The 25121-nt window shown below is 37.2% G+C and overlaps 2 protein-coding genes across 2 annotated transcripts; both read left to right on the top strand.

The window, feature by feature from the left end:
• On the top strand, positions 1–8276 carry LOC121892086 (hydroperoxide isomerase ALOXE3-like). The gene is made up of 15 exons (XM_042404892.1): positions 1–221; positions 1231–1429; positions 1817–2018; positions 2158–2239; positions 2350–2472; positions 2564–2667; positions 3582–3748; positions 3979–4122; positions 4330–4533; positions 4785–4871; positions 5086–5255; positions 5393–5514; positions 6076–6176; positions 6827–6997; positions 7753–8276. The coding sequence occupies exons 2-15, from the start codon at positions 1250–1252 to the stop codon at positions 7930–7932; spliced, it is 2037 nt and encodes a 678-aa protein (XP_042260826.1). The 5' UTR covers positions 1–221; positions 1231–1249; the 3' UTR covers positions 7933–8276.
• An 8203-nt stretch (positions 8277–16479) lies between these two features.
• Positions 16480–24849, top strand: LOC121892085 (hydroperoxide isomerase ALOXE3-like). Its single transcript, XM_042404891.1, has 15 exons — positions 16480–16700; positions 17710–17908; positions 18296–18497; positions 18637–18718; positions 18829–18951; positions 19043–19146; positions 20061–20227; positions 20458–20601; positions 20809–21012; positions 21264–21350; positions 21565–21734; positions 21872–21993; positions 22555–22655; positions 23306–23476; positions 24232–24849. Exons 2-15 carry the CDS (start codon positions 17729–17731, stop codon positions 24409–24411), a joined length of 2037 nt encoding a protein of 678 aa, XP_042260825.1. The 5' UTR covers positions 16480–16700; positions 17710–17728; the 3' UTR covers positions 24412–24849.
• Positions 24850–25121: the final 272 nt, after the last annotated feature.

Below are 25121 nucleotides of genomic sequence, written 5' to 3'. Positions count from 1 at the left end.
GAGTATCTGGGAAATCTCTTCTGTTGCTAAGAAAAGATTTTTAAGTTCCCTTTTGAGTATCAATGGTCTCAACTTCAATGGTAGTAAATCCTTTTTCTAGGAAATGGCACATGTCTGTGACCACTCCCATATAAATGCATGTATAAAAAGAGCAAGTAAAGCTCATTGCCATCACTGAAGACACCTCATCTCAAAGGAATCTCACCATCACACAAAAAGAGGTAAGAAATATACTGCTGCTAATAATTTCGAATGATAATAATACTCTCATATATTTATTCAAGACACTTGAACACTATGAATAATATACATTTACTATGAGTGTTTATATTGTTCAGATCCATTGAAGGGACATGGAAGAAAATATTTTATATTGGAGGAAAAAGACAGACTTTGCATTGGTATGCAAGGCGTTTGTGTTTAAACACAGTAAACTTGGGTGATATAAACCATACTGATTGCAATCGAAAAGTAGAAACTTCAATATTAATCATCACCAACTTGACTGACTAAAGCCAGATGAGTGGCTGCTAATCCAGATATGGCTGTACTGTAAGCATTTTTATTTGGTATTTAATACCCACTATTTACATACTGCTCATTTAAAGCAAGAACTATTGACTTGGGTCAGAAAAATATTGGAAATATTAAATGCACCATTTTAACTAGAGGCTACAAGACGATACAGGTCGATACAGGTCAGGACCGGTATTCTGACAAGGTGGAAAAGGTGTTGTACATGGGACACTCTCAGTTTGAGGGCCTGTATTTTTTTCTACTCATATTAAATGGTTTTGACGTATAAATTGTGCATGTAGGTTTTGTCAGTCTGTTAACATTTGTGGCACTTTTAATTTCAAATATTTGGGCCAGGAGTCTTATTGTTGTTGTTGCTGCTGGTGAAACAATCAAAATACTTCTCTGGATAACTCAAAAATGTTCTCGGCAAACTGCAAAAGTTTTGCAAGACAACACACAAGTAGGTAATTTTTTCCCCTCCCACCTTTAATATTTTCCTCCATGTCCCGCCTGAGGTTCTGTGATGTTTGGTTTCACTGCACATTATACTTATCTGTCAGATTACTAAATAATAATCATAAATAATGAAGATTTAACTTGTACAGCTTTTTCCTGATTAAAATTATTCAAAACCTTTATTTGATGAGATACATGTAATGAACATAATCTATGCTGACATGGGTTACTGTAATTTTTTCCATTCCCTACCAGGTTTCCATTTCACTCCAGAATGAAAATCTATAAATATGAAGTGATTGTAATCACTGAAAACATAAACCATGACAACACTTTCAACAACATCTACATCAGGCTGATTGGAACAGGTGGACAGATAGACACACACTCCTCCCTCCGCAACAATAAAGAGTGGGCACCCTTCAACAAGAAAAACAAGAAGACAGGGTCAAAGGTAAAAACTACTTACTACTGGAACCAGCAAGTCTACAGTATATCATACTATATGTTTAAATGTTTATCACTTACCAACACTTTTGTGACCGTGCAGTTTAGTGTTTAGTCTCTGTTGATGAGGGTGTACTGGTGATACTGCTGGGTGCATGTCATGACTTTTGACTTTTCCCATAGCTACAAGGTTATACAGTCTTTGCCAATGACCCAACAATGCTGATTTACCATGCATAAGAGAGAAGTCCTCTGAAACTCAATCTTTTGTGAGGGAGCCTTTTGTAACATCAAACCGCCATAAAAAACAAAGAACACCAAGCAGTCAGTTCAGCCGAAAAAATTTCTCCAGTAAAGATCATCTCACATGTATTTAAACTCTCTCTTTCTCCAGGTGTCTATCTGCTCTGTGACCTCTTCTACTTCCCTTGGCAAGCTGCTCATGATAGAGCTACACAAACAGCATGACCCTTCATTATCTGAAGACTCCTGGTTCCTTGCCAGGGTGCAAGTCAACTCTCCAGAGGGAGACATGTACAACTTTCCTGTCTACCACTGGATTGATGACAGAAAGGTTTACCTCAGAGAGGCAACTGGTTTGTGGAAATCCACTTTGTGTTCTGTACATCCTCACTGACAACACAATTTCAATCACTTTAAACCTTGGCTTGGTTATTCTGTTGAAATGTTGCAGTCATTTCATGCCCATATTCTGTATATTCTCTTTTTCTTCAGCTCTAAAAGACTCTGATGACACTCATCATCTTAGCAGGAAGAGTAGGGAGAAGGAGCTAAACCAGAGAAAGGAGCACTATCGGTGAGAACGCTGAGTTTGCACATATTGTTGCATTATCAACCCCAGATTTGACATAAATCTAAACCTCCGTACCACCACTCACCCATGTCCTCCTCTCTACTGTCTCTCAGCTGGGATGTATATTTAGAAGGAATACCCCACTGTGTAAAAGCACATAGCCCTCTTTGTCTGCCCTGTGAGGTCCGTTTCTCCTTCACCAAGTGTATACAGATGGGATTCAATGCAGTCACAGGGTGAAGTTCTTATATTCTTTCCATTTATTTATCTGTAAAAACAATTAAAAAAAACATTAAAATAGTGACCCCCTTTGTTTATGTTATCTAGGATAATATGGCTGAAACTGGAAGGACTGTCTAACCGCAAGGACAACTGGACTAGTATGAATCAAATTGACCGAGTGTTCCACTCCAGGCGGACGGATATATCAGGTACCATACTATTAGGGATGGTTAAAGGGGATGTATCATACACATTTACAAGTCTACATTTCTATTTTGGGGCTCTGCTGGAATATCTTTGTATGACTGACAGTTCAGAAAGCTCCTTATTTATCTTATACTGGCTCTTTATGCAGTCCCTCAGCTCAGTTCAGCCTCTGTCTGAAACAGGCTGTTTTAGCTCCTGTCTCTTTAAGGCCCCCCTCCTGATCAACCCACTCTGTTCTGATCGGTTAGCTTCCAGAGGTTGCTCCTCAGGAGTAAATAAACTGTAGTAGTAGGATTTCAGTTATTTTTGTCGTCCTTTCCACAAAATGTCAGCTTCTCAAATACATCCATAAATTTTCGAATGGAAATCTGATTCGAAATATGTGAGTGGACAACATGAACAATCTTAGCAAAGAAGACAAAGACAGACCAGCAGGAGTTTCACATCTTTATAAAATGTAGCAGAGAAGATTAGCGATGTTCGATACAATTTTATCTCATCCAAATCCTTTTCAAATCTTCAATCTTCAATTCATTAAAGTGAATTGAATTAAGTTGAATTTGCAACAGTCAGCTACAAATGAGAAGCTGCCACCTACAGTAAACTGTATGTTTTCTATTGTTCGTTGATAATAAAAGAGAGTGAGGGGAGAAAAAAGGTTCAATAAGAGAAGATGGATTTGTTAGCGTCAGAGCTTAACAAATCTGGGTATTTTGCTGACCGCAATCCAAAACAGAACCGGCTATTGAACCATCCCTAGAGAAGACAATCAATGTACACTATATAAAACAGGACCTTCAGAAAACCTGGTAAACTGCCAACTGTAATATATTACATTTAAGTAACAACAAATAATATCATTCCATAGCTGTGACTTGGTGTAACACCTTGAGGTTCAAATTTGTTCTTTTTCCAGACCGTGTTCAACAGCTTTGGAGGAACGACGCCTTTTTTGGCTACCAGTTCCTAAATGGTGTCAACCCCATGATGATCCAGCGTTGTACAGTCCTGCCTGAGAACTTCCCTGTCACTGATGACATGGTTTTCCCCACTGGTCGGTGGACATTAGAGGATGAAATGCAGGTGATTACCTCTGACAACTGATTATTTTTTATTTAATTATTCATTAATAGAAACAATAGTGACATTTTTAAGAAGAGATAAGCAGTTAACAAAACATCAAATTACTGTAACCCTAATTGACCCTCACCGTTTCACTAGACCTTTATAGTTGATCTCAGTAATTCATCATCTTTACTAAAATTATTCCAAGGTGTTGTGTAGGATGAGAGTTATTCTGATATTTCCAACAGAAAGGAAACATATTCCTGTGTGACTACAAGCTTTTGGATGGAGTGAAGACAAACGTCATCCATGACAAGAAGCAGTACCTGGCAGCTCCCATCGTCTTGCTCCACAGAACTGCTGATGATGAGCTGATGCCCATTGCTATTCAGGTGAGTTGGAAGCTTAGAGCTCCTGGCTCGCTCAGTATTTATTAATTACCCACATGGGAATCATGACATCATATCCCTAAAATATAAAACATTTTTTAAAAAGCAAACATAAACTACTGTAACATGAAAAGTTCTTGAAGTATTGTTATGGATTATATAATCAATCAATTTAATGAATCAACCATGTTTCCCTTTTGTTTCCTATAGCTGAAGCAGAAGCCAGCAGAAGACAATCCCATCTTCTTGCCTACTGACTCTGAGTATGACTGGTTGACAGCCAAGATTTTTGTGAGAAGCGCAGACTTCAACATGCATCAACTCAACATGCACCTGCTGCGCACTCACCTGCTGGCTGAAGTTTTTGCAGTGTCACTGCTGCGCAATGTGCCCAAAGTACATCCACTGTACAAGGTAAATGAGATGAGAGACTGAACTTCTGGTGTTTTTCTACGAGCCAGGTGTAATCTGTTTTAGCCGCACCATGGCATGTTGTGCTATGATCTAATGCATGCTGTTGTGCTCCTGCTTCCAATTATTTCCTCTTTTTTGTGTCTTCCCAAGTTGAAGCCAGCTGTTTTTGTGTTTATTTTGCATGTGTCAAAAATTCTGTCTATGCAAAACAGACAATTTTAAATATTAAGGAATATCCATTTTTTCCTCAGCTCCTCATTCCTCACACTCGTTACACTCTCCACATCAACATCTTAGCCCGACAACAACTGATATCGCATGATGGAGCTTTCACAGAGGTAAGAAAACACCAACTGTACACATCAGTGCAGACGAGAGAGCTCATCTCGCAGCAACGTGAAAAAAGGCAAGCTAATGAAGAGAGCATCTTGACCAACTGAAAATACTGAAAACACAAGCATGTTTTAGACTATTGTTCATTGAGCTCTCTGGGGCATATATCACCTTCTGTATTTGCTCCCAACAATATTTACACATTTTGCTGTTTCCTAGTTTGCAGCTTCTGGTGGAGAGGGTATGATCACAATCATGAAGAGAGCACTGTCCTCACTGACCTACAGCTCCCTCTGCATACCAGATGACATCGCTGAGCGTGGACTGGACTCTGTACCAAACTTCTACTACAGAGATGATGGACTCAGGCTGTGGGATATCATCCACAGGTAGTGACAGGGACTTTTATTGTGGTTTCACTTCTGTCACTTATATATGATGAATTCTTATCATTGGGGAGATTGAATTGGAATCATTTATTCAAGTAAGAATGTCATATCACAAACCGTATCAATGTGTCTTATAGGTTTGTGCAGGGACTGCTCCAACACTACTACAAGAGTGATGCTGAGGTCCAGGAAGACTCTGAACTGCAGAGCTGGATTGAGAATATTTTTGAACATGGATTCCTTCTCCAAGACAGCACAGGTGCACTTAAACAAAAACCTGACAATTATAACAATACATGTAGGTGTAAAGAAAAAATATGTAATGCAATGTAATGGTCATTTTACCAACAAAGTTTGATTCAATTAGTAAACTTAAAGCAGATATTTGTTTAGAAGAAAACAATGCACATATAGATACATGACTTACACGTGTTCTTTGCATACAAAAATATATACAGTACTACAAAGTTCTGATACAGGTATAGTACAGGTCAGTATTGAATACTGAAAAGGTTGAATTCTACTAGGGCTGCAAATAACGATTATTTTCATGATCGAGTAATTGTTTAACCTATAAAATAAGTTAATAAAAGATAATAGTGAAAGATGCCTGTTGTAATTTTCCACTGCCCAAGCTAACCTCTTCAAATGTCTTGTTTTGTCTGACCAACAAAATCCAAAATGATTCATTTACAAGCATATAAAAAACACAAGCAGTAGGCTAAATCTTTGCATCTGAGAAACCAGCATGAGTGAATGGGGCACTAAAATTGTATTATGTTCTGTATAAGTAATGTTATTTATTCTCTTTAATCTTAAGGTATTCCCTCCAGTGTCCGCACTGTTTCTGAGTTGGTCAAGTTTGTCACCATGGTGATTTTCACCTGCTCATGCCAACACTCTGCTGTCAACTCTGGACAGGTGAATCCTTTCATTTATACCATGACTAATTATAATGGCTTGATTATTGTGAAATGGTACTGATCTGAGGAGAGGAGTTCGTTTTGGAAGCCTTAATATAACATAAAACATGCTGCATCTAACTTAACTAATAATATAATAACTCCATAGTTCAACAATAAGGCTTGCCTGATTGCCCGATCAGGCAAGTGTGACGCATGAAACAAACATTCCTCAGTATTCCTAAATACTCTCGAGAACGAGAAACATTAAAGAGGGAAATCAGTAAGCTTGGAGTGGAAGAAATGAGTCTAAAAAATGTATTTTCCATCAGATTAGGGAGTCTATTCCATTATTTGAAAGAAACAGTCCAATGTCCTTGTTCTGATTCATTTACTTAAATAAAGAGAAGATTAAACATGACAATTAACTTTAGTCTTTGTTATCTTTGTTATTTGATAACTACTATTAAATAAAACTATTTGTATAGGGGCAAGTAAAAATTGCCTTCAGGCAAGTAGATTTCTGACCAAGTTGCTGGACCAGGCAAGTGAAAAAAAAAAACATTAACTTTGAACCCTGCACTCTATCATTAACTGACCAGCATGATTGTAGTGTTACCTTTCAAATAATCATTATTAAATCAGCCATCAATCATGCATTCATTGCAGTATGACTACGGTGGTTGGATGCCCAACACTCCCGTCTCCCTTCAAAAGCCTCCACCTACCACAAAAGGGACAACGAGTGAGGAGACCATGCTGCAGACGTTCCCCAACATCAGCACAACAGCTCATGGCATGGCCACCATGTGGCTCCTCAGCAGGCAGTCCACTGACTTTGTAAGTGTCCACAGCTGAAAATGTATATTTAAAGTGGAAATAGACAACTTTCTTGCTATAACTTATCATTATAAAGGTAAATGTTGATTGCTCAGTGAAATGGCTATAGAATATTGACACCATCGCCGTTTAGATTGGTTCCCTATAAGCCTCACATTCACTATGCAATCCTGTCTCCCACCGGGTACGATCTCCCGAGAAAATGAAGGCTTGATTATGGCACAAAGGAAGTGCATAAACCATTGCGCAACCAAAAGAGGAAGAGGATAGTGCTTTTATTTTCCCCACTAGCTATGGGTAACTATCATCAGTAGAACATGAGCCAGGAGCTACAAGGAAGCCAGGACCAGCCAGAAACATCTATCGATATCATCAATCTATAAAATATCTAACTATGTTTGTTTTTGGCTGCTAGCTTTGTTGCTAATGCTAGCTATGCTAGCTAACACTAACATTAGCAGCCAGAAACAAACAAATGATCCATTGTCCATTTGATAAACTAAACAAAGAACATGCTGTCTTGCAGTGACCTTTCTAAAATGAGCAGTGGTGAAAGTTGCTACAGTATATTCTGTTATGATCAAGGAGTTGATAAGCAGACAGACGGTTGTCTTTGCATGCAAAGTTGTCTGTTTCCACTTTAAATCCTATGTTTTCAGTAGTTTCAATGTTTTGTCATTACAGCCAAATTTCAACCTCTTTTGCCTTTAAATGAGGCTGAAATAAATGATTGTAAACATATTGTTGATCTGCAGGTCCCTCTTGGCCATTACCCGGAGAAGTATTTCACTGAGGAGATTCCCTGCAAGTGGATTCATGCTTTTCAAGAAGACCTGGAATGTTTAAGTGTAGATATCAAAGCCAGAAACAAGAAGCTGGACATCCCATACACATTCCTGGACCCGGAAGTGGTGGAAAATAGTGTGGCCCTTTGAATATCAGAGGGTGTGACCTCTGGATTAGCTGTTGGTCAAATTCAACCTCACATTAACAATTAAGGAGGCATGATGAAAAAAAAAAAAAATCTTTTTAAGCGTCTTACAAGTAATTAAACTTAATACTTATGAGTTTCATTTTACCATTTTTCTTATTCTTTTCAGTCTCAACACAAGAATCAATAATTCATGTATTTTTTAGACCAACCTCTATGAATATTTTGTAACTGCATGTAACCAATACAAATAGCATGATCTGTATATGAGCCTGTCTGTTCTGAGTTGTAGAAAACTAGAAAAAAAACAAAAACAAAAAAAACAGTGGTTTGTGCATTTGGTGATTTCATGTATTTGTATTTATCTTTTTTGCAAGTGGTGTTCACTGTTTAATTTCAATTTAACTTTTTCAATATCTACAACAAAAATCTTATTAAAATGTCACATACAGATTTTGGTTTAAGAGTTTCACATTTTTCAAATAAATGTTGAAGTCAAATAAACCGACTGCTCAAAAATTTATGTCAGTTTCACTTCTCTCCAGTGACGTTGTCCATGGTCCTGACACATCATCATGTCATATTTATTGCCACAAAAACACTGAGCTAAACAAGTCACAAGCTTTCTTCTGAACTTGAACTCATAAAAGAAGAACATTTAAACAAACAGCCTTCTTGAAGAAAATCCGGAATATAAAGCTGCTGGACACCAGACGTCTCCTACTTCACTGTAAAGTGTGTGACTTTCAGACGAGCTGAGATGTCACAAAATCATGCTCGTACCTACACATCTTAAACTCTGATTCACAGTGAGCAAAGAGAAACTTTCCCCCATCAACAGATGTATGTGAAACAATCTTCTTGTTTCAAACTCTGCAGATTCATCATTCTGCATAGTGAAGGTCACACATCCAAGTGAATTAACAACAAGAGTTTTGAATGGAGGGCAACTGTGAAGAGCATGCAGGCTTTGTTCCATGATTCTGCCACAAGATGGCACCCTTTCCTTATAGGAGCAGTGTCCTCAATGATTATGTATGTTTGTATGTATGTATTAGTTTGTTTGACTCTATGAAAATGTGATTCACCATTTTCCAAGTTTTTTATTCTATGTAAGCATTGTTTAATGGACAGAAGTATGTCATGACATCATTTGACTCATCTCAGTTTAGAGTAAAGGTGGTGTCTTACAGTAGTTTCCAGCATGAGCAACAAGCACCAGATGACAGCGCTTTCAGTTCAGCGGCTCCTCTCTCTCTAAATGGTCAGCCAAATCAAGTCCTACTCTCTCTCTCTCTCTCTGCGGCTGTGCAGACCTTACATCACCTCTGTGAAGCTGGTTTCTCCATACCACTGAATGACAGCAAAGATTTTGTTTCAGAGATGGTTCTTAGCAACAGAAAACAGAGTTATCTGTGGACTCTCTTCACCTGCTCTTCAAGCCAAGATTCCAGTCAAACATGACACTTAAGCTGTGAGCAGAGGGTTTAATATAGGCAGCTAGAGAGCACAGCTCTCACAAGAAGTCAAATAATCACTTTTATATTGAACTGAAAATCTAATAAACTAAATTCATTTGATTGATCTCAATCAGTCACATCATCAATTCAAGAATTTACCATTTTTAATTTTACAACACATGTTGATTGTTTTGGGGACATAACGCATTTATAGGAAGTGAAATCAGTTTGGGAAGGGGCAATAGGGAGCTGAGGTGAAACTATAACTTCCAGGAAGTAGTAAAAAAAAACAAAAAACTCAAAATCACTTTGAAATATGAAATAACGCAAATTACTAAAAATCTGTCACTGGAACAAACTCAACAATATGTTTTGTGGATTCATTGATACATGTTTTTTTCCACTGTCCAATGTAATTGTTTATTTAACTTTTCCCTTTTCTGTGGTCTTTAACAAAAAAATTCCCACATGCCCAAGACCTTTGTGGCTTAATCGTTACCAACTTGACTGACTAAGGCCAGATGAGTGGCTACAAATATAAAAATGGCTGTACTGTAAGTATTTTTATTTGCTATTTAATACCCGCCATTTTCATACCACTCATTTAAAGCACAGACTATTAACTTGGGTCAGAAAACTATTGGAAATATTACATACACCATTTTAACTAGAGGCTACAAGAGGACACAGTGCAGGTCAGGACCAGTTTTCTGACACAATGGAAAAGGAATTGTACATAAGACACTAAAAATTTGAGGGCCTGTATTTTTTTCCTACTCATATTAAATGGTTTTGACATATACATGTAATGAACGTAATCTGTGTTGACATGAGTTACTGTAATTTTCTTTTCAATTCATTTCTTCTCCCCAAGGCATGAATTTGCTACAGTTGACTACAACTGAGAAGCTGCCACCTACAGTATACTGTATGTTTTCTATTGTTCTTTGCTAATAAAAGAGAGTGAGAGGGAGAAAAAAAGGTCCGATAAGAGAAGATAGATTTGATAGTACAGGTGCACCTAAACAAAAACCAGACCATTATAACAATACATGTGGGTATAAAGAACTAATATGTAATGCAACATAAAGGTAATTTTACCAACAAAGTTTGATTCAATTAGTAAACTTTAAGCAGGTATTTGTTCAGAAAAAAATCCAATGCATGACTAAGACACATTTCTTATGCATTTTCTCAGCATACTAAAATATATAGCCTACTGTACCACAAAGTTCTGATACAGGTACAGTACAGATCAGTATTGAATACTGAAAAGATTGAATTCTACTAGGACTACAAATAATGATTATTTTCATTATTGTGTGTAGGAAATCATAATCAGAAGTGTACTGTTGGAGAAAAGACTGTATTATTATAATAATGTTTTGATGATTATTAATCTAGTATAGAAATGTATTTCAACTGATCAATTTATGTCCTTAAAGAACATGACTCAGTCTTGACTCTGTCTATTGGCCTTTAGCCTATATGTTGTAATCACATTATTCTCTTTTTAAGCAAGATGTCTCACCCGGACGTGTCACCAAGACGTCTCACACCTTGTTCGTGTAGGCAATGTCTAGTTTGTTAGGAAAGAAGGAACAGAAAAGGTTATCTTTAGATACACAGTGACCCTGATTCTAAGAAGTGATAGTTGAGGAAGGGGAACTAAATGCAAGAACTGGAAGTTGTACAAGACGGGCATGACGCCACATATGGAAGTATTATTAATTATCTTTGAGGAAACCGGTGTCTGTAGACAAAGTATGACTGCAAACAAGGTGTTTGTGTGATGGTTGTGTTGGGCGGAGGCTGAAAGTATAAAATGTTTGTATGAGTCTATCAATGTGCTTCTCCCTTGCTACGGAGCTTGGGAGGCCTATATGCATATACTTTATTAAATCCAGTTGGACTGCAGGAAAATACTGCATCTCTGGTATTTAATTGCCTTTGTCACCTGACTAGACAGGCTGACTTTTCAGCTGCAAAAATGTATTAATTGATTGTTGATTAATTGTTTAGCCTATAAAATGTAAGATGAAAGTGAAAGATGCCTGTTGTAATTTTCCACAGCCCAAGGTGACCTCTTCAAATGTCTTGTTTTGTCTGACCAACAGTCCAAAATCCAAAACTATTCAATTTACAAGCACATAAAAACACAGAAAAGGAGCAAATCTTTGCAGGTGGGAAACTGGAACCAGCAAATATTTGGCATTTTTGCTTTAAGAATGACTAAAAGGATTAATCAGTTATCAAATAGTTGCCGATTATTTTTCTGTCGAACGACTAATCAATTTATTGACAAATCTTTGCAGATCTAAACTCTGCAAACACACACACACAGATCTAAAACCTTATGTTCACATCATAAAATATCAATAAATGTATCAAACACATGACTTACACACCTTCATTTATATGCTTGTGACTGAAAAAATATCCCTCAAGGCCTGCAATACCATAGTTATTAAAATTCATGCAACACAACCTGACAAGAAGTCGTGAATAAAGACATTTTCAGGACCAACCAGCAGACCTTCTGCGCAGGCCCCAAACAATCACAAATCACAGACAAGCAGCAGCAACATGTGATTTAACAACCAAAGGGGTTTTCTGCTGTGTTTAAATTTATACAGTAGAAACCGCTTATAGTGATCACGGTTACAGTGGTCAACTGCTTATGGTGATCAAAAAGCTTGGGACTCATTCCTCTACAAAATTTATGCTGTCAGCGTAAAATATATGCTTACAGTGTTCATTCTGGGTCTTTTCATATGACACGATAAGCAGCTGTGACACCATTATTGCCTCATGGTAACCGGCAGTAACCCATCTGCTTCCAGCTGGCTACCCGAGGCTGGTGCTGTGTGTACACTGAAATCATGATGGAAACAGAAAGTCATTTTCTCTCATTGACAAACGCAGTCTCCTCGAAGCTTATGACAATAAAAGGGGGGAAAGAAATCTAAGGAAAGGATCACTGCTCTCTTCACCTGTTCAGCCGCCGGGGAAAAGAAGGAACTCGTCATTGACAAAAGTCAGTCAATGCTTCAAAAATTTGCGCACACTGCATTTGAAGCAGCTGTACTGTAGTTTGAGACAGTCAATAAAATTCAGCACATCGCAAAGCTCTCCATTTCATTACTTTATATTCATGTAGGCTAATAAATATACAAATGTCAATTAGATGGTATTCTGCATGAGAAATAAAGAAAAACAAAATTGGTTATAATAATCATCCTAACTTTTTACAACAGTTGTTAATAACTTTTCTACCATACCCTACCTGGTGGTAGACATAAAAATTATTATTTTTAATGAAGACTACATAACTTCTCCTCTGTAGCGTTTTTTTCAACTAATTTTACTGGCATCTGAGTTCCCTGAATTATATACACTTCTTCCCCTGCAGAGAACAGAAAACAGAAAATATTTATCTTGTCATAACTATCCATTTCCTCACTTTTTATATGTGACCAACTCCATTTACTGTAGCTGCGTGATGAGATTAGACTGGTTGAATAGCACAATATAGGTGAAAAACTTCTCACTGTAGAAGCAGAAGAAGAAGAACAACAACAACAACAACAAAGAAACAAATCAGCTGCTTCATTTCCTTCAACACATATTCCATGAAACCTGTGACAGGGTGATGTGCAATAAGTTAGTGAACTAAACTCACAGTTAAGGAACAAGTTACAAGGAACAGAAACCCACCTTCCAGATAAAATTGCATCTGTCACAAGAAAGATCATCTGTCACAAGGAGATGATGAGTGAAATACAGGAATTTGAGAACCTGAAATCATCCACTGAGGCCAATAAAATGCAGAAAGTTATTCTGTCCTCTAAAAGTTACAACTAATTTGCATCAGCAAATAAGTTTTGTAGAAAATGATCATGTTCTTTAATCAACATAATGAGGAAACGTTTATTTTGCAATTATTTGTTCCCTCTGTAATATCTGCTAGTAGCAACTAAAGCTTTTGCATAGTATCCTGCTAATGCTGGCCTTTTCAAACGATTTCACTGTCGCAGACAAATTTTCAATGTCTGAATAAAATCATGAGATTTTTGCTAGAGTTGTGGCATGCTCCTGTCATCTTGATCATTTGGTATAAGGTGGTCAAAAAAACTTAGTGTGAGCTTTCTTAAGTTAGTCTTTTTCTTGTCTTGATGTTCAGATAAAATCAAACATGTATAATATTATCATATTATCACTACATATTTTTAGTCTCGGCTCATGCAAATAGTGAAGTTCAATGATGTGAATATTGGCAACCAACAAGGGAGCACTCTCTCCAGCAGCAAATGGGAAGCAGCAAACTGGGTAGTTACTGTAATGTTGTGACTTGGTGTTTAATTCGGCGTGTATCTGATCTACCAACCAGCGCGTATTTTAGTGAGAAATTTCACTTTTGTAACAGTTCACCTCTCATTCCCACAGTCTTCTCCCACTAAAACAGCGCTGCTGACCAACGGAGGCTGATAGTGAGTTGAGGCGACAAAAATCCAAAATAATGTTCGTACAGAAATACAGTTTATCTTGATAGATTATATTAATACCAAACTGACAAGAAGACTGTCGACATATGACGCCTTTTATCTTGTGTTTCTAGAGTTATGTGTTTTTGTGGACATTTAAAGAATTGTTAATATGTCATATTTCTTAAAGGGAGTTTGGTGTAATATTTTCCCCAAAGAGTGAAGGGACCTTCAGTTTAATTCAATATTGCTAATATTTATATTTTTTAATGTTTTGTCACCACTACAGAATCACTAGCTAACTGCTAAAGTATGATAAGGTTGTAGTTATTGTTTTGATTAATGGTTTACAGCCTAATAATGTGTGTTTGTATTGATTACTGACAGTGGCTGATTGTACTCAGTTTCTCACAGCAGTATACAGTAAATGGTTGCCCTTTGTGTGTGTTTTTTAAACTACCTTCCTAGAAAGATGTGCTTGATGGTTTAATTAATGACTCCTGGTGAAACTCGAAAGCTCAACATTCTTGTTCCCCTTCAGCTTCCCTTTTTAGAAGTCACATTAACATTTATTCACCCAGAAAAAGCGAATAAGGCGACGCCTTTTATCTTGTGTTTCCAGAGTTATGTGTTTTTGTGGACATTTAAAGAATTGTAAATATGTCATATTTCTTAAAGGGAGTTTGGTGTAATATTTTCCCCAAAGAGTGAAGGGAGCTTCAGTTTAATTCAATATTGCTAATATTTATATTTTTTTAATGTTTTGTCACCACTACAGAATCACTAGCTAACTACTAAAGTATGATAAGGTTGTAGTTATTGTTTTGATCAATGGTTTACAGCATAATAATGTGTGTTTGTATTGATTACTGACGGTGGCTGATTGTACTCACTTTCTCACAGCAGTATACAGTAAATGGTTGCCCTTTGTGGGTGTGTTTTTAAAGCATTCTCGTTCTCCGTCAGCTTCCCTTTTTAGAACAACTTTTCAAACGATTCCACTCACACAGACAAATTTTCAATGTCTGAATAAAACCATGAGAGTTTTGCTAGAGTACTTTCTTAAAAAGATGTGCTTGATGGTTTTATTAACAACTCGTGATGAAAGCTTGAAAGCTCAGCATTCTCGTTTCCTTCAGCTTCCCTTTTTACAAGTTACATGAACAGTCTTTCATCTTGTAAATTTCCACCAGAAGCAGGATGGGAAATAATCTCAAAAGGAATCTAGTTGTAGTTTTGCAAATAGTGACCCTGCAAGATCCCCAGTCTTTGCAAAATCTGAGTTTATGACTAAAAACTCAGAGACTTATGACACACTGTCTTTAGATGTGAGAGGGTGTCAAACTTTAGTCTTCTAAAAGTCTTTTCAAAGTCTGTTCAAAGTCTTCTAGTGTATGGTTGGCATAACAGACACCCACTTGGCAAAGAGGTCGGTTCGGGGTCCGAAGTAAACTTTTAGAAGTAAAATTAACATTTATTCACCCAGAAAAAGTGAATTATTCTCTGTATACTATGACGTCCTCTTCCTGTCAGCTGCTGTGTGTCTGCAGCGTATATACTGTTTTTTCACACATGATTTCAGGCCAGTCGGAGGAGTTAAACCTATGACTTTCACCTTTGTATAATTATCCAGGCTGCTGCTGTTTCTACTGTATCTTCTGTTATCAAACAGAAATATTCCAACATCCAGCAGCTGAAAGTGCTGTGTCCAGATAATTAATGGTTGAAGGTGGTTTCTGTGGGCAGCTGTATAAACTGCATAGCTGTTTTAAACTTAAAACAGCTACAAAAATACGAGTGCAGGACTACACCTTTTGAAATGTGACTGTCGTAGCTGATCTGATCTAAGACACATTAACGCAAATATATTTTTATTTGTAAAAAAAAGAAAAAAAAGTTCTTAAATGAAAATGAGTTAATAACAGGAACAATCAGCGTGTAGTGTCTGTTGTTTCTCTTCACAGTTGTTGTTCAGTTGTAACTGAATGAATTAACTGATTTACATTTTCTTAGTTCTACTAAAAACTCAGAGACTTATAACACACTCTCTTTAGATGTGAGAGGGTGTCAAACTTTAGTCTTTTAAAAGTCTTTTCAAATTCTGTTCAAAGTCTTCTAGTGTATGGTTGACTTAACAGACACCCACTTGGCAAAGAGGTCAGTTTGGGGTCCAGGAGTGAGGCACTCTCCATGTACTCATTCACCTACTCAATTTGAGATTAAAGAAAGGTTGTTTTATCCAAGAAATTAGAGAAAAGGCTGTAGTGTCCTACACAACAAACAAAATTAATCTAATTCTCAACATTTAATATAAATTGCTGCAGTTACAAACTGATAACAAACCTGACAGGACTTGGGTATTGTCTAAAAACAGATAACATGTTGGTCCACCACTTTGGTGGACTGACCAACCAACACTGTCATCCCTATAGCCATGCCGCTAACTTTTAAATATTACACAAATGTCTATGCATTCCCAGTGACTTGGGCATTAAAAATCAAGGATTAAGGTAATTTTCAATTTCTTTCTGCTGTAAATTGTGACCTAGATGTTTTGACCACAGAAAAAAAACCTACTGTTCTACTGTGTAAATTAAATAGAGTGTAGAGTATCTGGGAAATCTCTTCTGTTGCTAAGAAAAGATTTTTAAGTTCCCTTTTGAGTATCAATGGTCTCAACTTCAATGGTAGTAAATCCTTTTTCTAGGAAATGGCACATGTCTGTGACCACTCCCATATAAATGCATGTATAAAAAGAGCAAGTAAAGCTCATTGCCATCACTGAAGACACCTCATCTCAAAGGAATCTCACCATCACACAAAAAGAGGTAAGAAATATACTGCTGCTAATAATTTCGAATGATAATAATACTCTCATATATTTATTCAAGACACTTGAACACTATGAATAATATACATTTACTATGAGTGTTTATATTGTTCAGATCCATTGAAGGGACATGGAAGAAAATATTTTATATTGGAGGAAAAAGACAGACTTTGCATTGGTATGCAAGGCGTTTGTGTTTAAACACAGTAAACTTGGGTGATATAAACCATACTGATTGCAATCGAAAAGTAGAAACTTCAATATTAATCATCACCAACTTGACTGACTAAAGCCAGATGAGTGGCTGCTAATCCAGATATGGCTGTACTGTAAGCATTTTTATTTGGTATTTAATACCCACTATTTACATACTGCTCATTTAAAGCAAGAACTATTGACTTGGGTCAGAAAAATATTGGAAATATTAAATGCACCATTTTAACTAGAGGCTACAAGACGATACAGGTTGATACAGGTCAGGACCGGTATTCTGACACAGTGGAAAAGGTATTGTACATGGGACACTCTCAGTTTGAGGGCCTGTATTTTTTTCTACTCATATTAAATGGTTTTGACGTATAAATTGTGCATGTAGGTTTTGTCAGTCTGTTAACATTTGTGGCACTTTTAATTTCAAATATTTGGGCCACGAGTCTTATTGTTGTTGTTGCTGCTGGTGAAACAATCAAAATATTTCTCTGGATAACTCAAAAATGTTCTCGGCAAACTGCAAAAGTTTTGCAAGACAACACACAAGTAGGTAATTTTTTCCCCTCCCACCTTTAATATTTTCCTCCATGTCCTGCCTGAGGTTCTGTGATGTTTGGTTTCACTGCACATTATACTTATCTGTCAGATTACTAAATAATAATCATAAATAATGAAGATTTAACTTGTACAGCTTTTTCCTGATTAAATTTATTCAAAACCTTTATTTGATGAGATACATGTAATGAACATAATCTATGCTGACATGGGTTACTGTAATTTTTTCCATTCCCTACCAGGTTTCCATTTCACTCCAGAATGAAAATCTATAAATATGAAGTGATTGTAATCACTGAAAACATAAACCATGACAACACTTTCAATAACATCTACATCAGGCTGATTGGAACAGGTGGACAGATAGACACACACTCCTCCCTCCGCAACAATAAAGAGTGGGCACCCTTCAACAAGAAAAACAAGAAGACAGGGTCAAAGGTAAAAACTACTTACTACTGGAACCAGCAAGTCTACAGTATATCATACTATATGTTTAAATGTTTATCACTTACCAACACTTTTGTGACCGTGCAGTTTAGTGTTTAGTCTCTGTTGATGAGGGTGTACTGGTGATACTGCTGGGTGCATGTCATGACTTTTGACTTTTCCCATAGCTACAAGGTTATACAGTCTTTGCCAATGACCCAACAATGCTGATTTACCATGCATAAGAGAGAAGTCCTCTGAAACTCAATCTTTTGTGAGGGAGCCTTTTGTAACATCAAACCGCCATAAAAAACAAAGAACACCAAGCAGTCAGTTCAGCCGAAAAAATTTCTCCAGTAAAGATCATCTCACATGTATTTAAACTCTCTCTTTCTCCAGGTGTCTATCTGCTCTGTGACCTCTTCTACTTCCCTTGGCAAGCTGCTCATGATAGAGCTACACAAACAGCATGACCCTTCATTATCTGAAGACTCCTGGTTCCTTGCCAGGGTGCAAGTCAACTCTCCAGAGGGAGACACGTACAACTTTCCTGTCTACCACTGGATTGATGACAGAAAGGTTTACCTCAGAGAGGCAACTGGTTTGTGGAAATCCACTTTGTGTTCTGTACATCCTCACTGACAACACAATTTCAATCACTTTAAACCTTGGCTTGGTTATTCTGTTGAAATGTTGCAGTCATTTCATGCCCATATTCTGTATATTCTCTTTTTCTTCAGCTCTAAAAGACTCTGATGACACTCATCATCTTAGCAGGAAGAGTAGGGAGAAGGAGCTAAACCAGAGAAAGGAGCACTATCGGTGAGAACGCTGAGTTTGCACATATTGTTGCATTATCAACCCCAGATTTGACATAAATCTAAACCTCCGTACCACCACTCACCCATGTCCTCCTCTCTACTGTCTCTCAGCTGGGATGTATATTTAGAAGGAATACCCCACTGTGTAAAAGCACATAGCCCTCTTTGTCTGCCCTGTGAGGTCCGTTTCTCCTTCACCAAGTGTATACAGATGGGATTCAATGCAGTCACAGGGTGAAGTTCTTATATTCTTTCCATTTATTTATCTGTAAAAACAATTAAAAAAAACATTAAAATAGTGACCCCCTTTGTTTATGTTATCTAGGATAATATGGCTGAAACTGGAAGGACTGTCTAACCGCAAGGACAACTGGACTAGTATGAATCAAATTGACCGAGTGTTCCACTCCAGGCGGACGGATATATCAGGTACCATACTATTAGGGATGGTTAAAGGGGATGTATCATACACATTTACAAGTCTACATTTCTATTTTGGGGCTCTGCTGGAATATCTTTGTATGACTGACAGTTCAGAAAGCTCCTTATTTATCTTATACTGGCTCTTTATGCAGTCCCTCAGCTCAGTTCAGCCTCTGTCTGAAACAGGCTGTTTTAGCTCCTGTCTCTTTAAGGCCCCCCTCCTGATCAACCCACTCTGTTCTGATCGGTTAGCTTCCAGAGGTTGCTCCTCAGGAGTAAATAAACTGTAGTAGTAGGATTTCAGTTATTTTTGTCGTCCTTTCCACAAAATGTCAGCTTCTCAAATACATCCATAAATTTTCGAATGGAAATCTGATTCGAAATATGTGAGTGGACAACATGAACAATCTTAGCAAAGAAGACAAAGACAGACCAGCAGGAGTTTCACATCTTTATAAAATGTAGCAGAGAAGATTAGCGATGTTCGATACAATTTTATCTCATCCAAATCCTTTTCAAATCTTCAATCTTCAATTCATTAAAGTGAATTGAATTAAGTTGAATTTGCAACAGTCAGCTACAAATGAGAAGCTGCCACCTACAGTAAACTGTATGTTTTCTATTGTTCGTTGATAATAAAAGAGAGTGAGGGGAGAAAAAAGGTTCAATAAGAGAAGATGGATTTGTTAGCGTCAGAGCTTAACAAATCTGGGTATTTTGCTGACCACAATCCAAAACAGAACCGGCTATTGAACCATCCCTAGAGAAGACAATCAATGTACACTAAATAAAACAGGACCTTCAGAAAACCTGGTAAACTGCCAACTGTAATATATTACATTTAAGTAACAACAAATAATATCATTCCATAGCTGTGACTTGGTGTAACACCTTGAGGTTCAAATTTGTTCTTTTTCCAGATCGTGTTCAACAGCTTTGGAGGAACGACGCCTTTTTTGGCTACCAGTTCCTAAACGGTGTCAACCCCATGATGATCCAGCGTTGTACAGTCCTGCCTGAGAACTTCCCTGTCACTGATGACATGGTTTTCCCCACTGGTCGGTGGACATTAGAGGATGAAATGCAGGTGATTACCTCTGACAACTGATTATTTTTTATTTAATTATTCATTAATAGAAACAATAGTGACATTTTTAAGAAGAGATAAGCAGTTAACAAAACATCAAATTACTGTAACCCTAATTGACCCTCACCGTTTCACTAGACCTTTATAGTTGATCTCAGTAATTCATCATCTTTACTAAAATTATTCCAAGGTGTTGTGTAGGATGAGAGTTATTCTGATATTTCCAACAGAAAGGAAACATATTCCTGTGTGACTACAAGCTTTTGGATGGAGTGAAGACAAACGTCATCCATGACAAGAAGCAGTACCTGGCAGCTCCCCTCGTCTTGCTCCACAGAACTGCTGATGATGAGCTGATGCCCATTGCTATTCAGGTGAGTTGGAAGCTTAGAGCTCCTGGCTCGCTCAGTATTTATTAATTACCCACATGGGAATCATGACATCATATCCCTAAAATATAAAACATTTTTTAAAAAGCAAACATAAACTACTGTAACATGAAAAGTTCTTGAAGTATTGTTATGGATTATATAATCAATCAATTTAATGAATCAACCATGTTTTCCTTTTGTTTCCTATAGCTGAAGCAGAAGCCAGCAGAAGACAATCCCATCTTCTTGCCTACTGACTCTGAGTATGACTGGTTGACAGCCAAGATTTTTGTGAGAAGCGCAGACTTCAACATGCATCAACTCAACATGCACCTGCTGCGCACTCACCTGCTGGCTGAAGTTTTTGCAGTGTCACTGCTGCGCAATGTGCCCAAAGTACATCCACTGTACAAGGTAAATGAGATGAGAGACTGAACTTCTGGTGTTTTTCTACGAGCCAGGTGTAATCTGTTTTAGCCGCACCATGGCATGTTGTGCTATGATCTAATGCATGCTGTTGTGCTCCTGCTTCCAATTATTTCCTCTTTTTTGTGTCTTCCCAAGTTGAAGCCAGCTGTTTTTGTGTTTATTTTGCATGTGTCAAAAATTCTGTCTATGCAAAACAGACAATTTTAAATATTAAGGAATATCCATTTTTTCCTCAGCTCCTCATTCCTCACACTCGTTACACTCTCCACATCAACATCTTAGCCCGACAACAACTGATATCTCATGATGGAGCTTTCACAGAGGTAAGAAAACACCAACTGTACACATCAGTGCGGACGAGAGAGCTCATCTCGCAGCAACGTGAAAAAAGGCAAGCTAATGAAGAGAGCATCTTGACCAACTGAAAATACTGAAAACACAAGCATGTTTTAGACTATTGTTCATTGAGCTCTCTGGGGCATATATCACCTTCTGTATTTGCTCCCAACAATATTTACACATTTTGCTGTTTCCTAGTTTGCAGCTTCTGGTGGAGAGGGTATGATCACAATCATGAAGAGAGCACTGTCCTCACTGACCTACAGCTCCCTCTGCATACCAGATGACATCGCTGAGCGTGGACTGGACTCTGTACCAAACTTCTACTACAGAGATGATGGACTCAGGCTGTGGGATATCATCCACAGGTAGTGACAGGGACTTTTATTGTGGTTTCACTTCTGTCACTTATATATGATGAATTCTTATCATTGGGGAGATTGAATTGGAATCATTTATTCAAGTAAGAATGTCATATCACAAACCGTATCAATGTGTCTTATAGGTTTGTGCAGGGACTGCTCCAACACTACTACAAGAGTGATGCTGAGGTCCAGGAAGACTCTGAACTGCAGAGCTGGATTGAGAACATTTTTGAACATGGATTCCTTCTCCAAGACAGCACAGGTGCACTTAAACAAAAACCTGACAATTATAACAATACATGTAGGTGTAAAGAAAAAATATGTAATGCAATGTAATGGTCATTTTACCAACAAAGTTTGATTCAATTAGTAAACTTAAAGCAGATATTTGTTTAGAAGAAAACAATGCACATATAGATACATGACTTACACGTGTTCTTTGCATACAAAAATATATACAGTACTACAAAGTTCTGATACAGGTATAGTACAGGTCAGTATTGAATACTGAAAAGGTTGAATTCTACTAGGGCTGCAAATAACGATTATTTTCATGATCGAGTAATTGTTTAACCTATAAAATAAGTTAATAAAAGATAATAGTGAAAGATGCCTGTTGTAATTTTCCACTGCCCAAGCTAACCTCTTCAAATGTCTTGTTTTGTCTGACCAACAAAATCCAAAATGATTCATTTACAAGCATATAAAAAACACAAGCAGTAGGCTAAATCTTTGCATCTGAGAAACCAGCATGAGTGAATGGGGCACTAAAATTGTATTATGTTCTGTATAAGTAATGTTATTTATTCTCTTTAATCTTAAGGTATTCCCTCCAGTGTCTGCACTGTTTCTGAGTTGGTCAAGTTTGTCACCATGGTGATTTTCACCTGCTCATGCCAACACTCCGCTGTCAACTCTGGACAGGTGAATCCTTTCATTTATACCATGACTAATTATAATGGCTTGATTATTGTGAAATGGTACTGATCTGAGGAGAGGAGTTCGTTTTGGAAGCCTTAATATAACATAAAACATGCTGCATCTAACTTAACTAATAATATAATAACTCCATAGTTCAACAATAAGGCTTGCCTGATTGCCCGATCAGGCAAGTGTGACGCATGAAACAAACATTCCTCAGTATTCCTAAATACTCTCGAGAACGAGAAACATTAAAGAGGGAAATCAGTAAGCTTGGAGTGGAAGAAATGAGTCTAAAAAATGTATTTTCCATCAGATTAGGGAGTCTATTCCATTATTTGAAAGAAACAGTCCAATGTCCTTGTTCTGATTCATTTACTTAAATAAAGAGAAGATTAAACATGACAATTAACTTTAGTCTTTGTTATCTTTGTTATTTGATAACTACTATTAAATAAAACTATTTGTATAGGGGCAAGTAAAAATTGCCTTCAGGCAAGTAGATTTCTGACCAAGTTGCTGGACCAGGCAAGTGAAAAAAAAAAACATTAACTTTGAACCCTGCACTCTATCATTAACTGACCAGCATGATTGTAGTGTTACCTTTCAAATAATCATTATTAAATCAGCCATCAATCATGCATTCATTGCAGTATGACTACGGTGGTTGGATGCCCAACACTCCCGTCTCCCTTCAAAAGCCTCCACCTACCACAAAAGGGACAACGAGTGAGGAGACCATGCTGCAGACGTTCCCCAACATCAGCACAACAGCTCATGGCATGGCCACCATGTGGCTCCTCAGCAGGCAGTCCACTGACTTTGTAAGTGTCCACAGCTGAAAATGTATATTTAAAGTGGAAATAGACAACTTTCTTGCTATAACTTATCATTATAAAGGTAAATGTTGATTGCTCAGTGAAATGGCTATAGAATATTGACACCATCGCCGTTTAGATTGGTTCCCTATAAGCCTCACATTCACTATGCAATCCTGTCTCCCACCGGGTACGATCTCCCGAGAAAATGAAGGCTTGATTATGGCACAAAGGAAGTGCATAAACCATTGCGCAACCAAAAGAGGAAGAGGATAGTGCTTTTATTTTCCCCACTAGCTATGGGTAACTATCATCAGTAGAACATGAGCCAGGAGCTACAAGGAAGCCAGGACCAGCCAGAAACATCTATCGATATCATCAATCTATAAAATATCTAACTATGTTTGTTTTTGGCTGCTAGCTTTGTTGCTAATGCTAGCTATGCTAGCTAACACTAACATTAGCAGCCAGAAACAAACAAATGATCCATTGTCCATTTGATAAACTAAACAAAGAACATGCTGTCTTGCAGTGACCTTTCTAAAATGAGCAGTGGTGAAAGTTGCTACAGTATATTCTGTTATGATCAAGGAGTTGATAAGCAGACAGACGGTTGTCTTTGCATGCAAAGTTGTCTGTTTCCACTTTAAATCCTATGTTTTCAGTAGTTTCAATGTTTTGTCATTACAGCCAAATTTCAACCTCTTTTGCCTTTAAATGAGGCTGAAATAAATGATTGTAAACATATTGTTGATCTGCAGGTCCCTCTTGGCCATTACCCAGAGAAGTATTTCACTGAGGAGATTCCCTGCAAGTGGATTCATGCTTTTCAAGAAGACCTGGAACGTTTAAGTGAAGATATCAAAGCCAGAAACAAGAAGCTGGACATCCCATACACATACCTGGACCCGGAAGTGGTGGAAAATAGTGTGGCCCTTTGAATATCAGAGGGTGTGACCTCTGGATTAGCTGTTTGTCAAATTCAACCTCACATTAACAATTAAGGAGGCATGAAAAAAAATAAATCTTTTTAAGCGTCTTACAAGTAATTAAACTTAATACTATATACTTATGAGTTTCATTTTACCATTTTTCTTATTCTTTTCAATGTCAACACAAGAATCAATAATTCATGTATTTTTTAGACAAACCTCTATGAATATTTTGTAGCTGCATGTAACCAATACAAATAGCATGATCTGTATATGAGCCTGTCTGTTCTGAGTTGTAGAAAACTAGAAAAAAAACAAAAACAAAAAAAACAGTGGTTTGTGCATTTGGTGATTTAATGTTTTTGTATTTACCTTTCTTACAAGTTGTGTTCACTGTTTAATTTCAATTTAACTTTTTCAATATCTACAACAAAAATCTTATTAAAATGTCACATACAGATTTTGATTGAAGAGTTTCACATTTTTCAAATAAATGTTGAAGTCAAATAAACCAACTGCTCAAAAATTTATGTCAGTTTGACTTCTCTCCAGTGACGTTGTCCATGGTCCTGACACATCATCATGTAGCCTAATATTTATTGCCACAAAAACACTGAGCTAAACAAGGCACAAGCTTTCTTCTGAAATTGAACTCATAAAAGAAGAACATTTAAACAAACAGCCTTCTTGAAGAAAATCCGGAATATAAAGCTGCTGGA

This window comes from Thunnus maccoyii, chromosome 24 (genome assembly GCF_910596095.1).
Source record: "Thunnus maccoyii chromosome 24, fThuMac1.1, whole genome shotgun sequence".
In the NCBI taxonomy this organism is placed as follows: domain Eukaryota; kingdom Metazoa; phylum Chordata; class Actinopteri; order Scombriformes; family Scombridae; genus Thunnus; species Thunnus maccoyii.
This window is presented reverse-complemented; position numbering and strand designations above follow the sequence as displayed.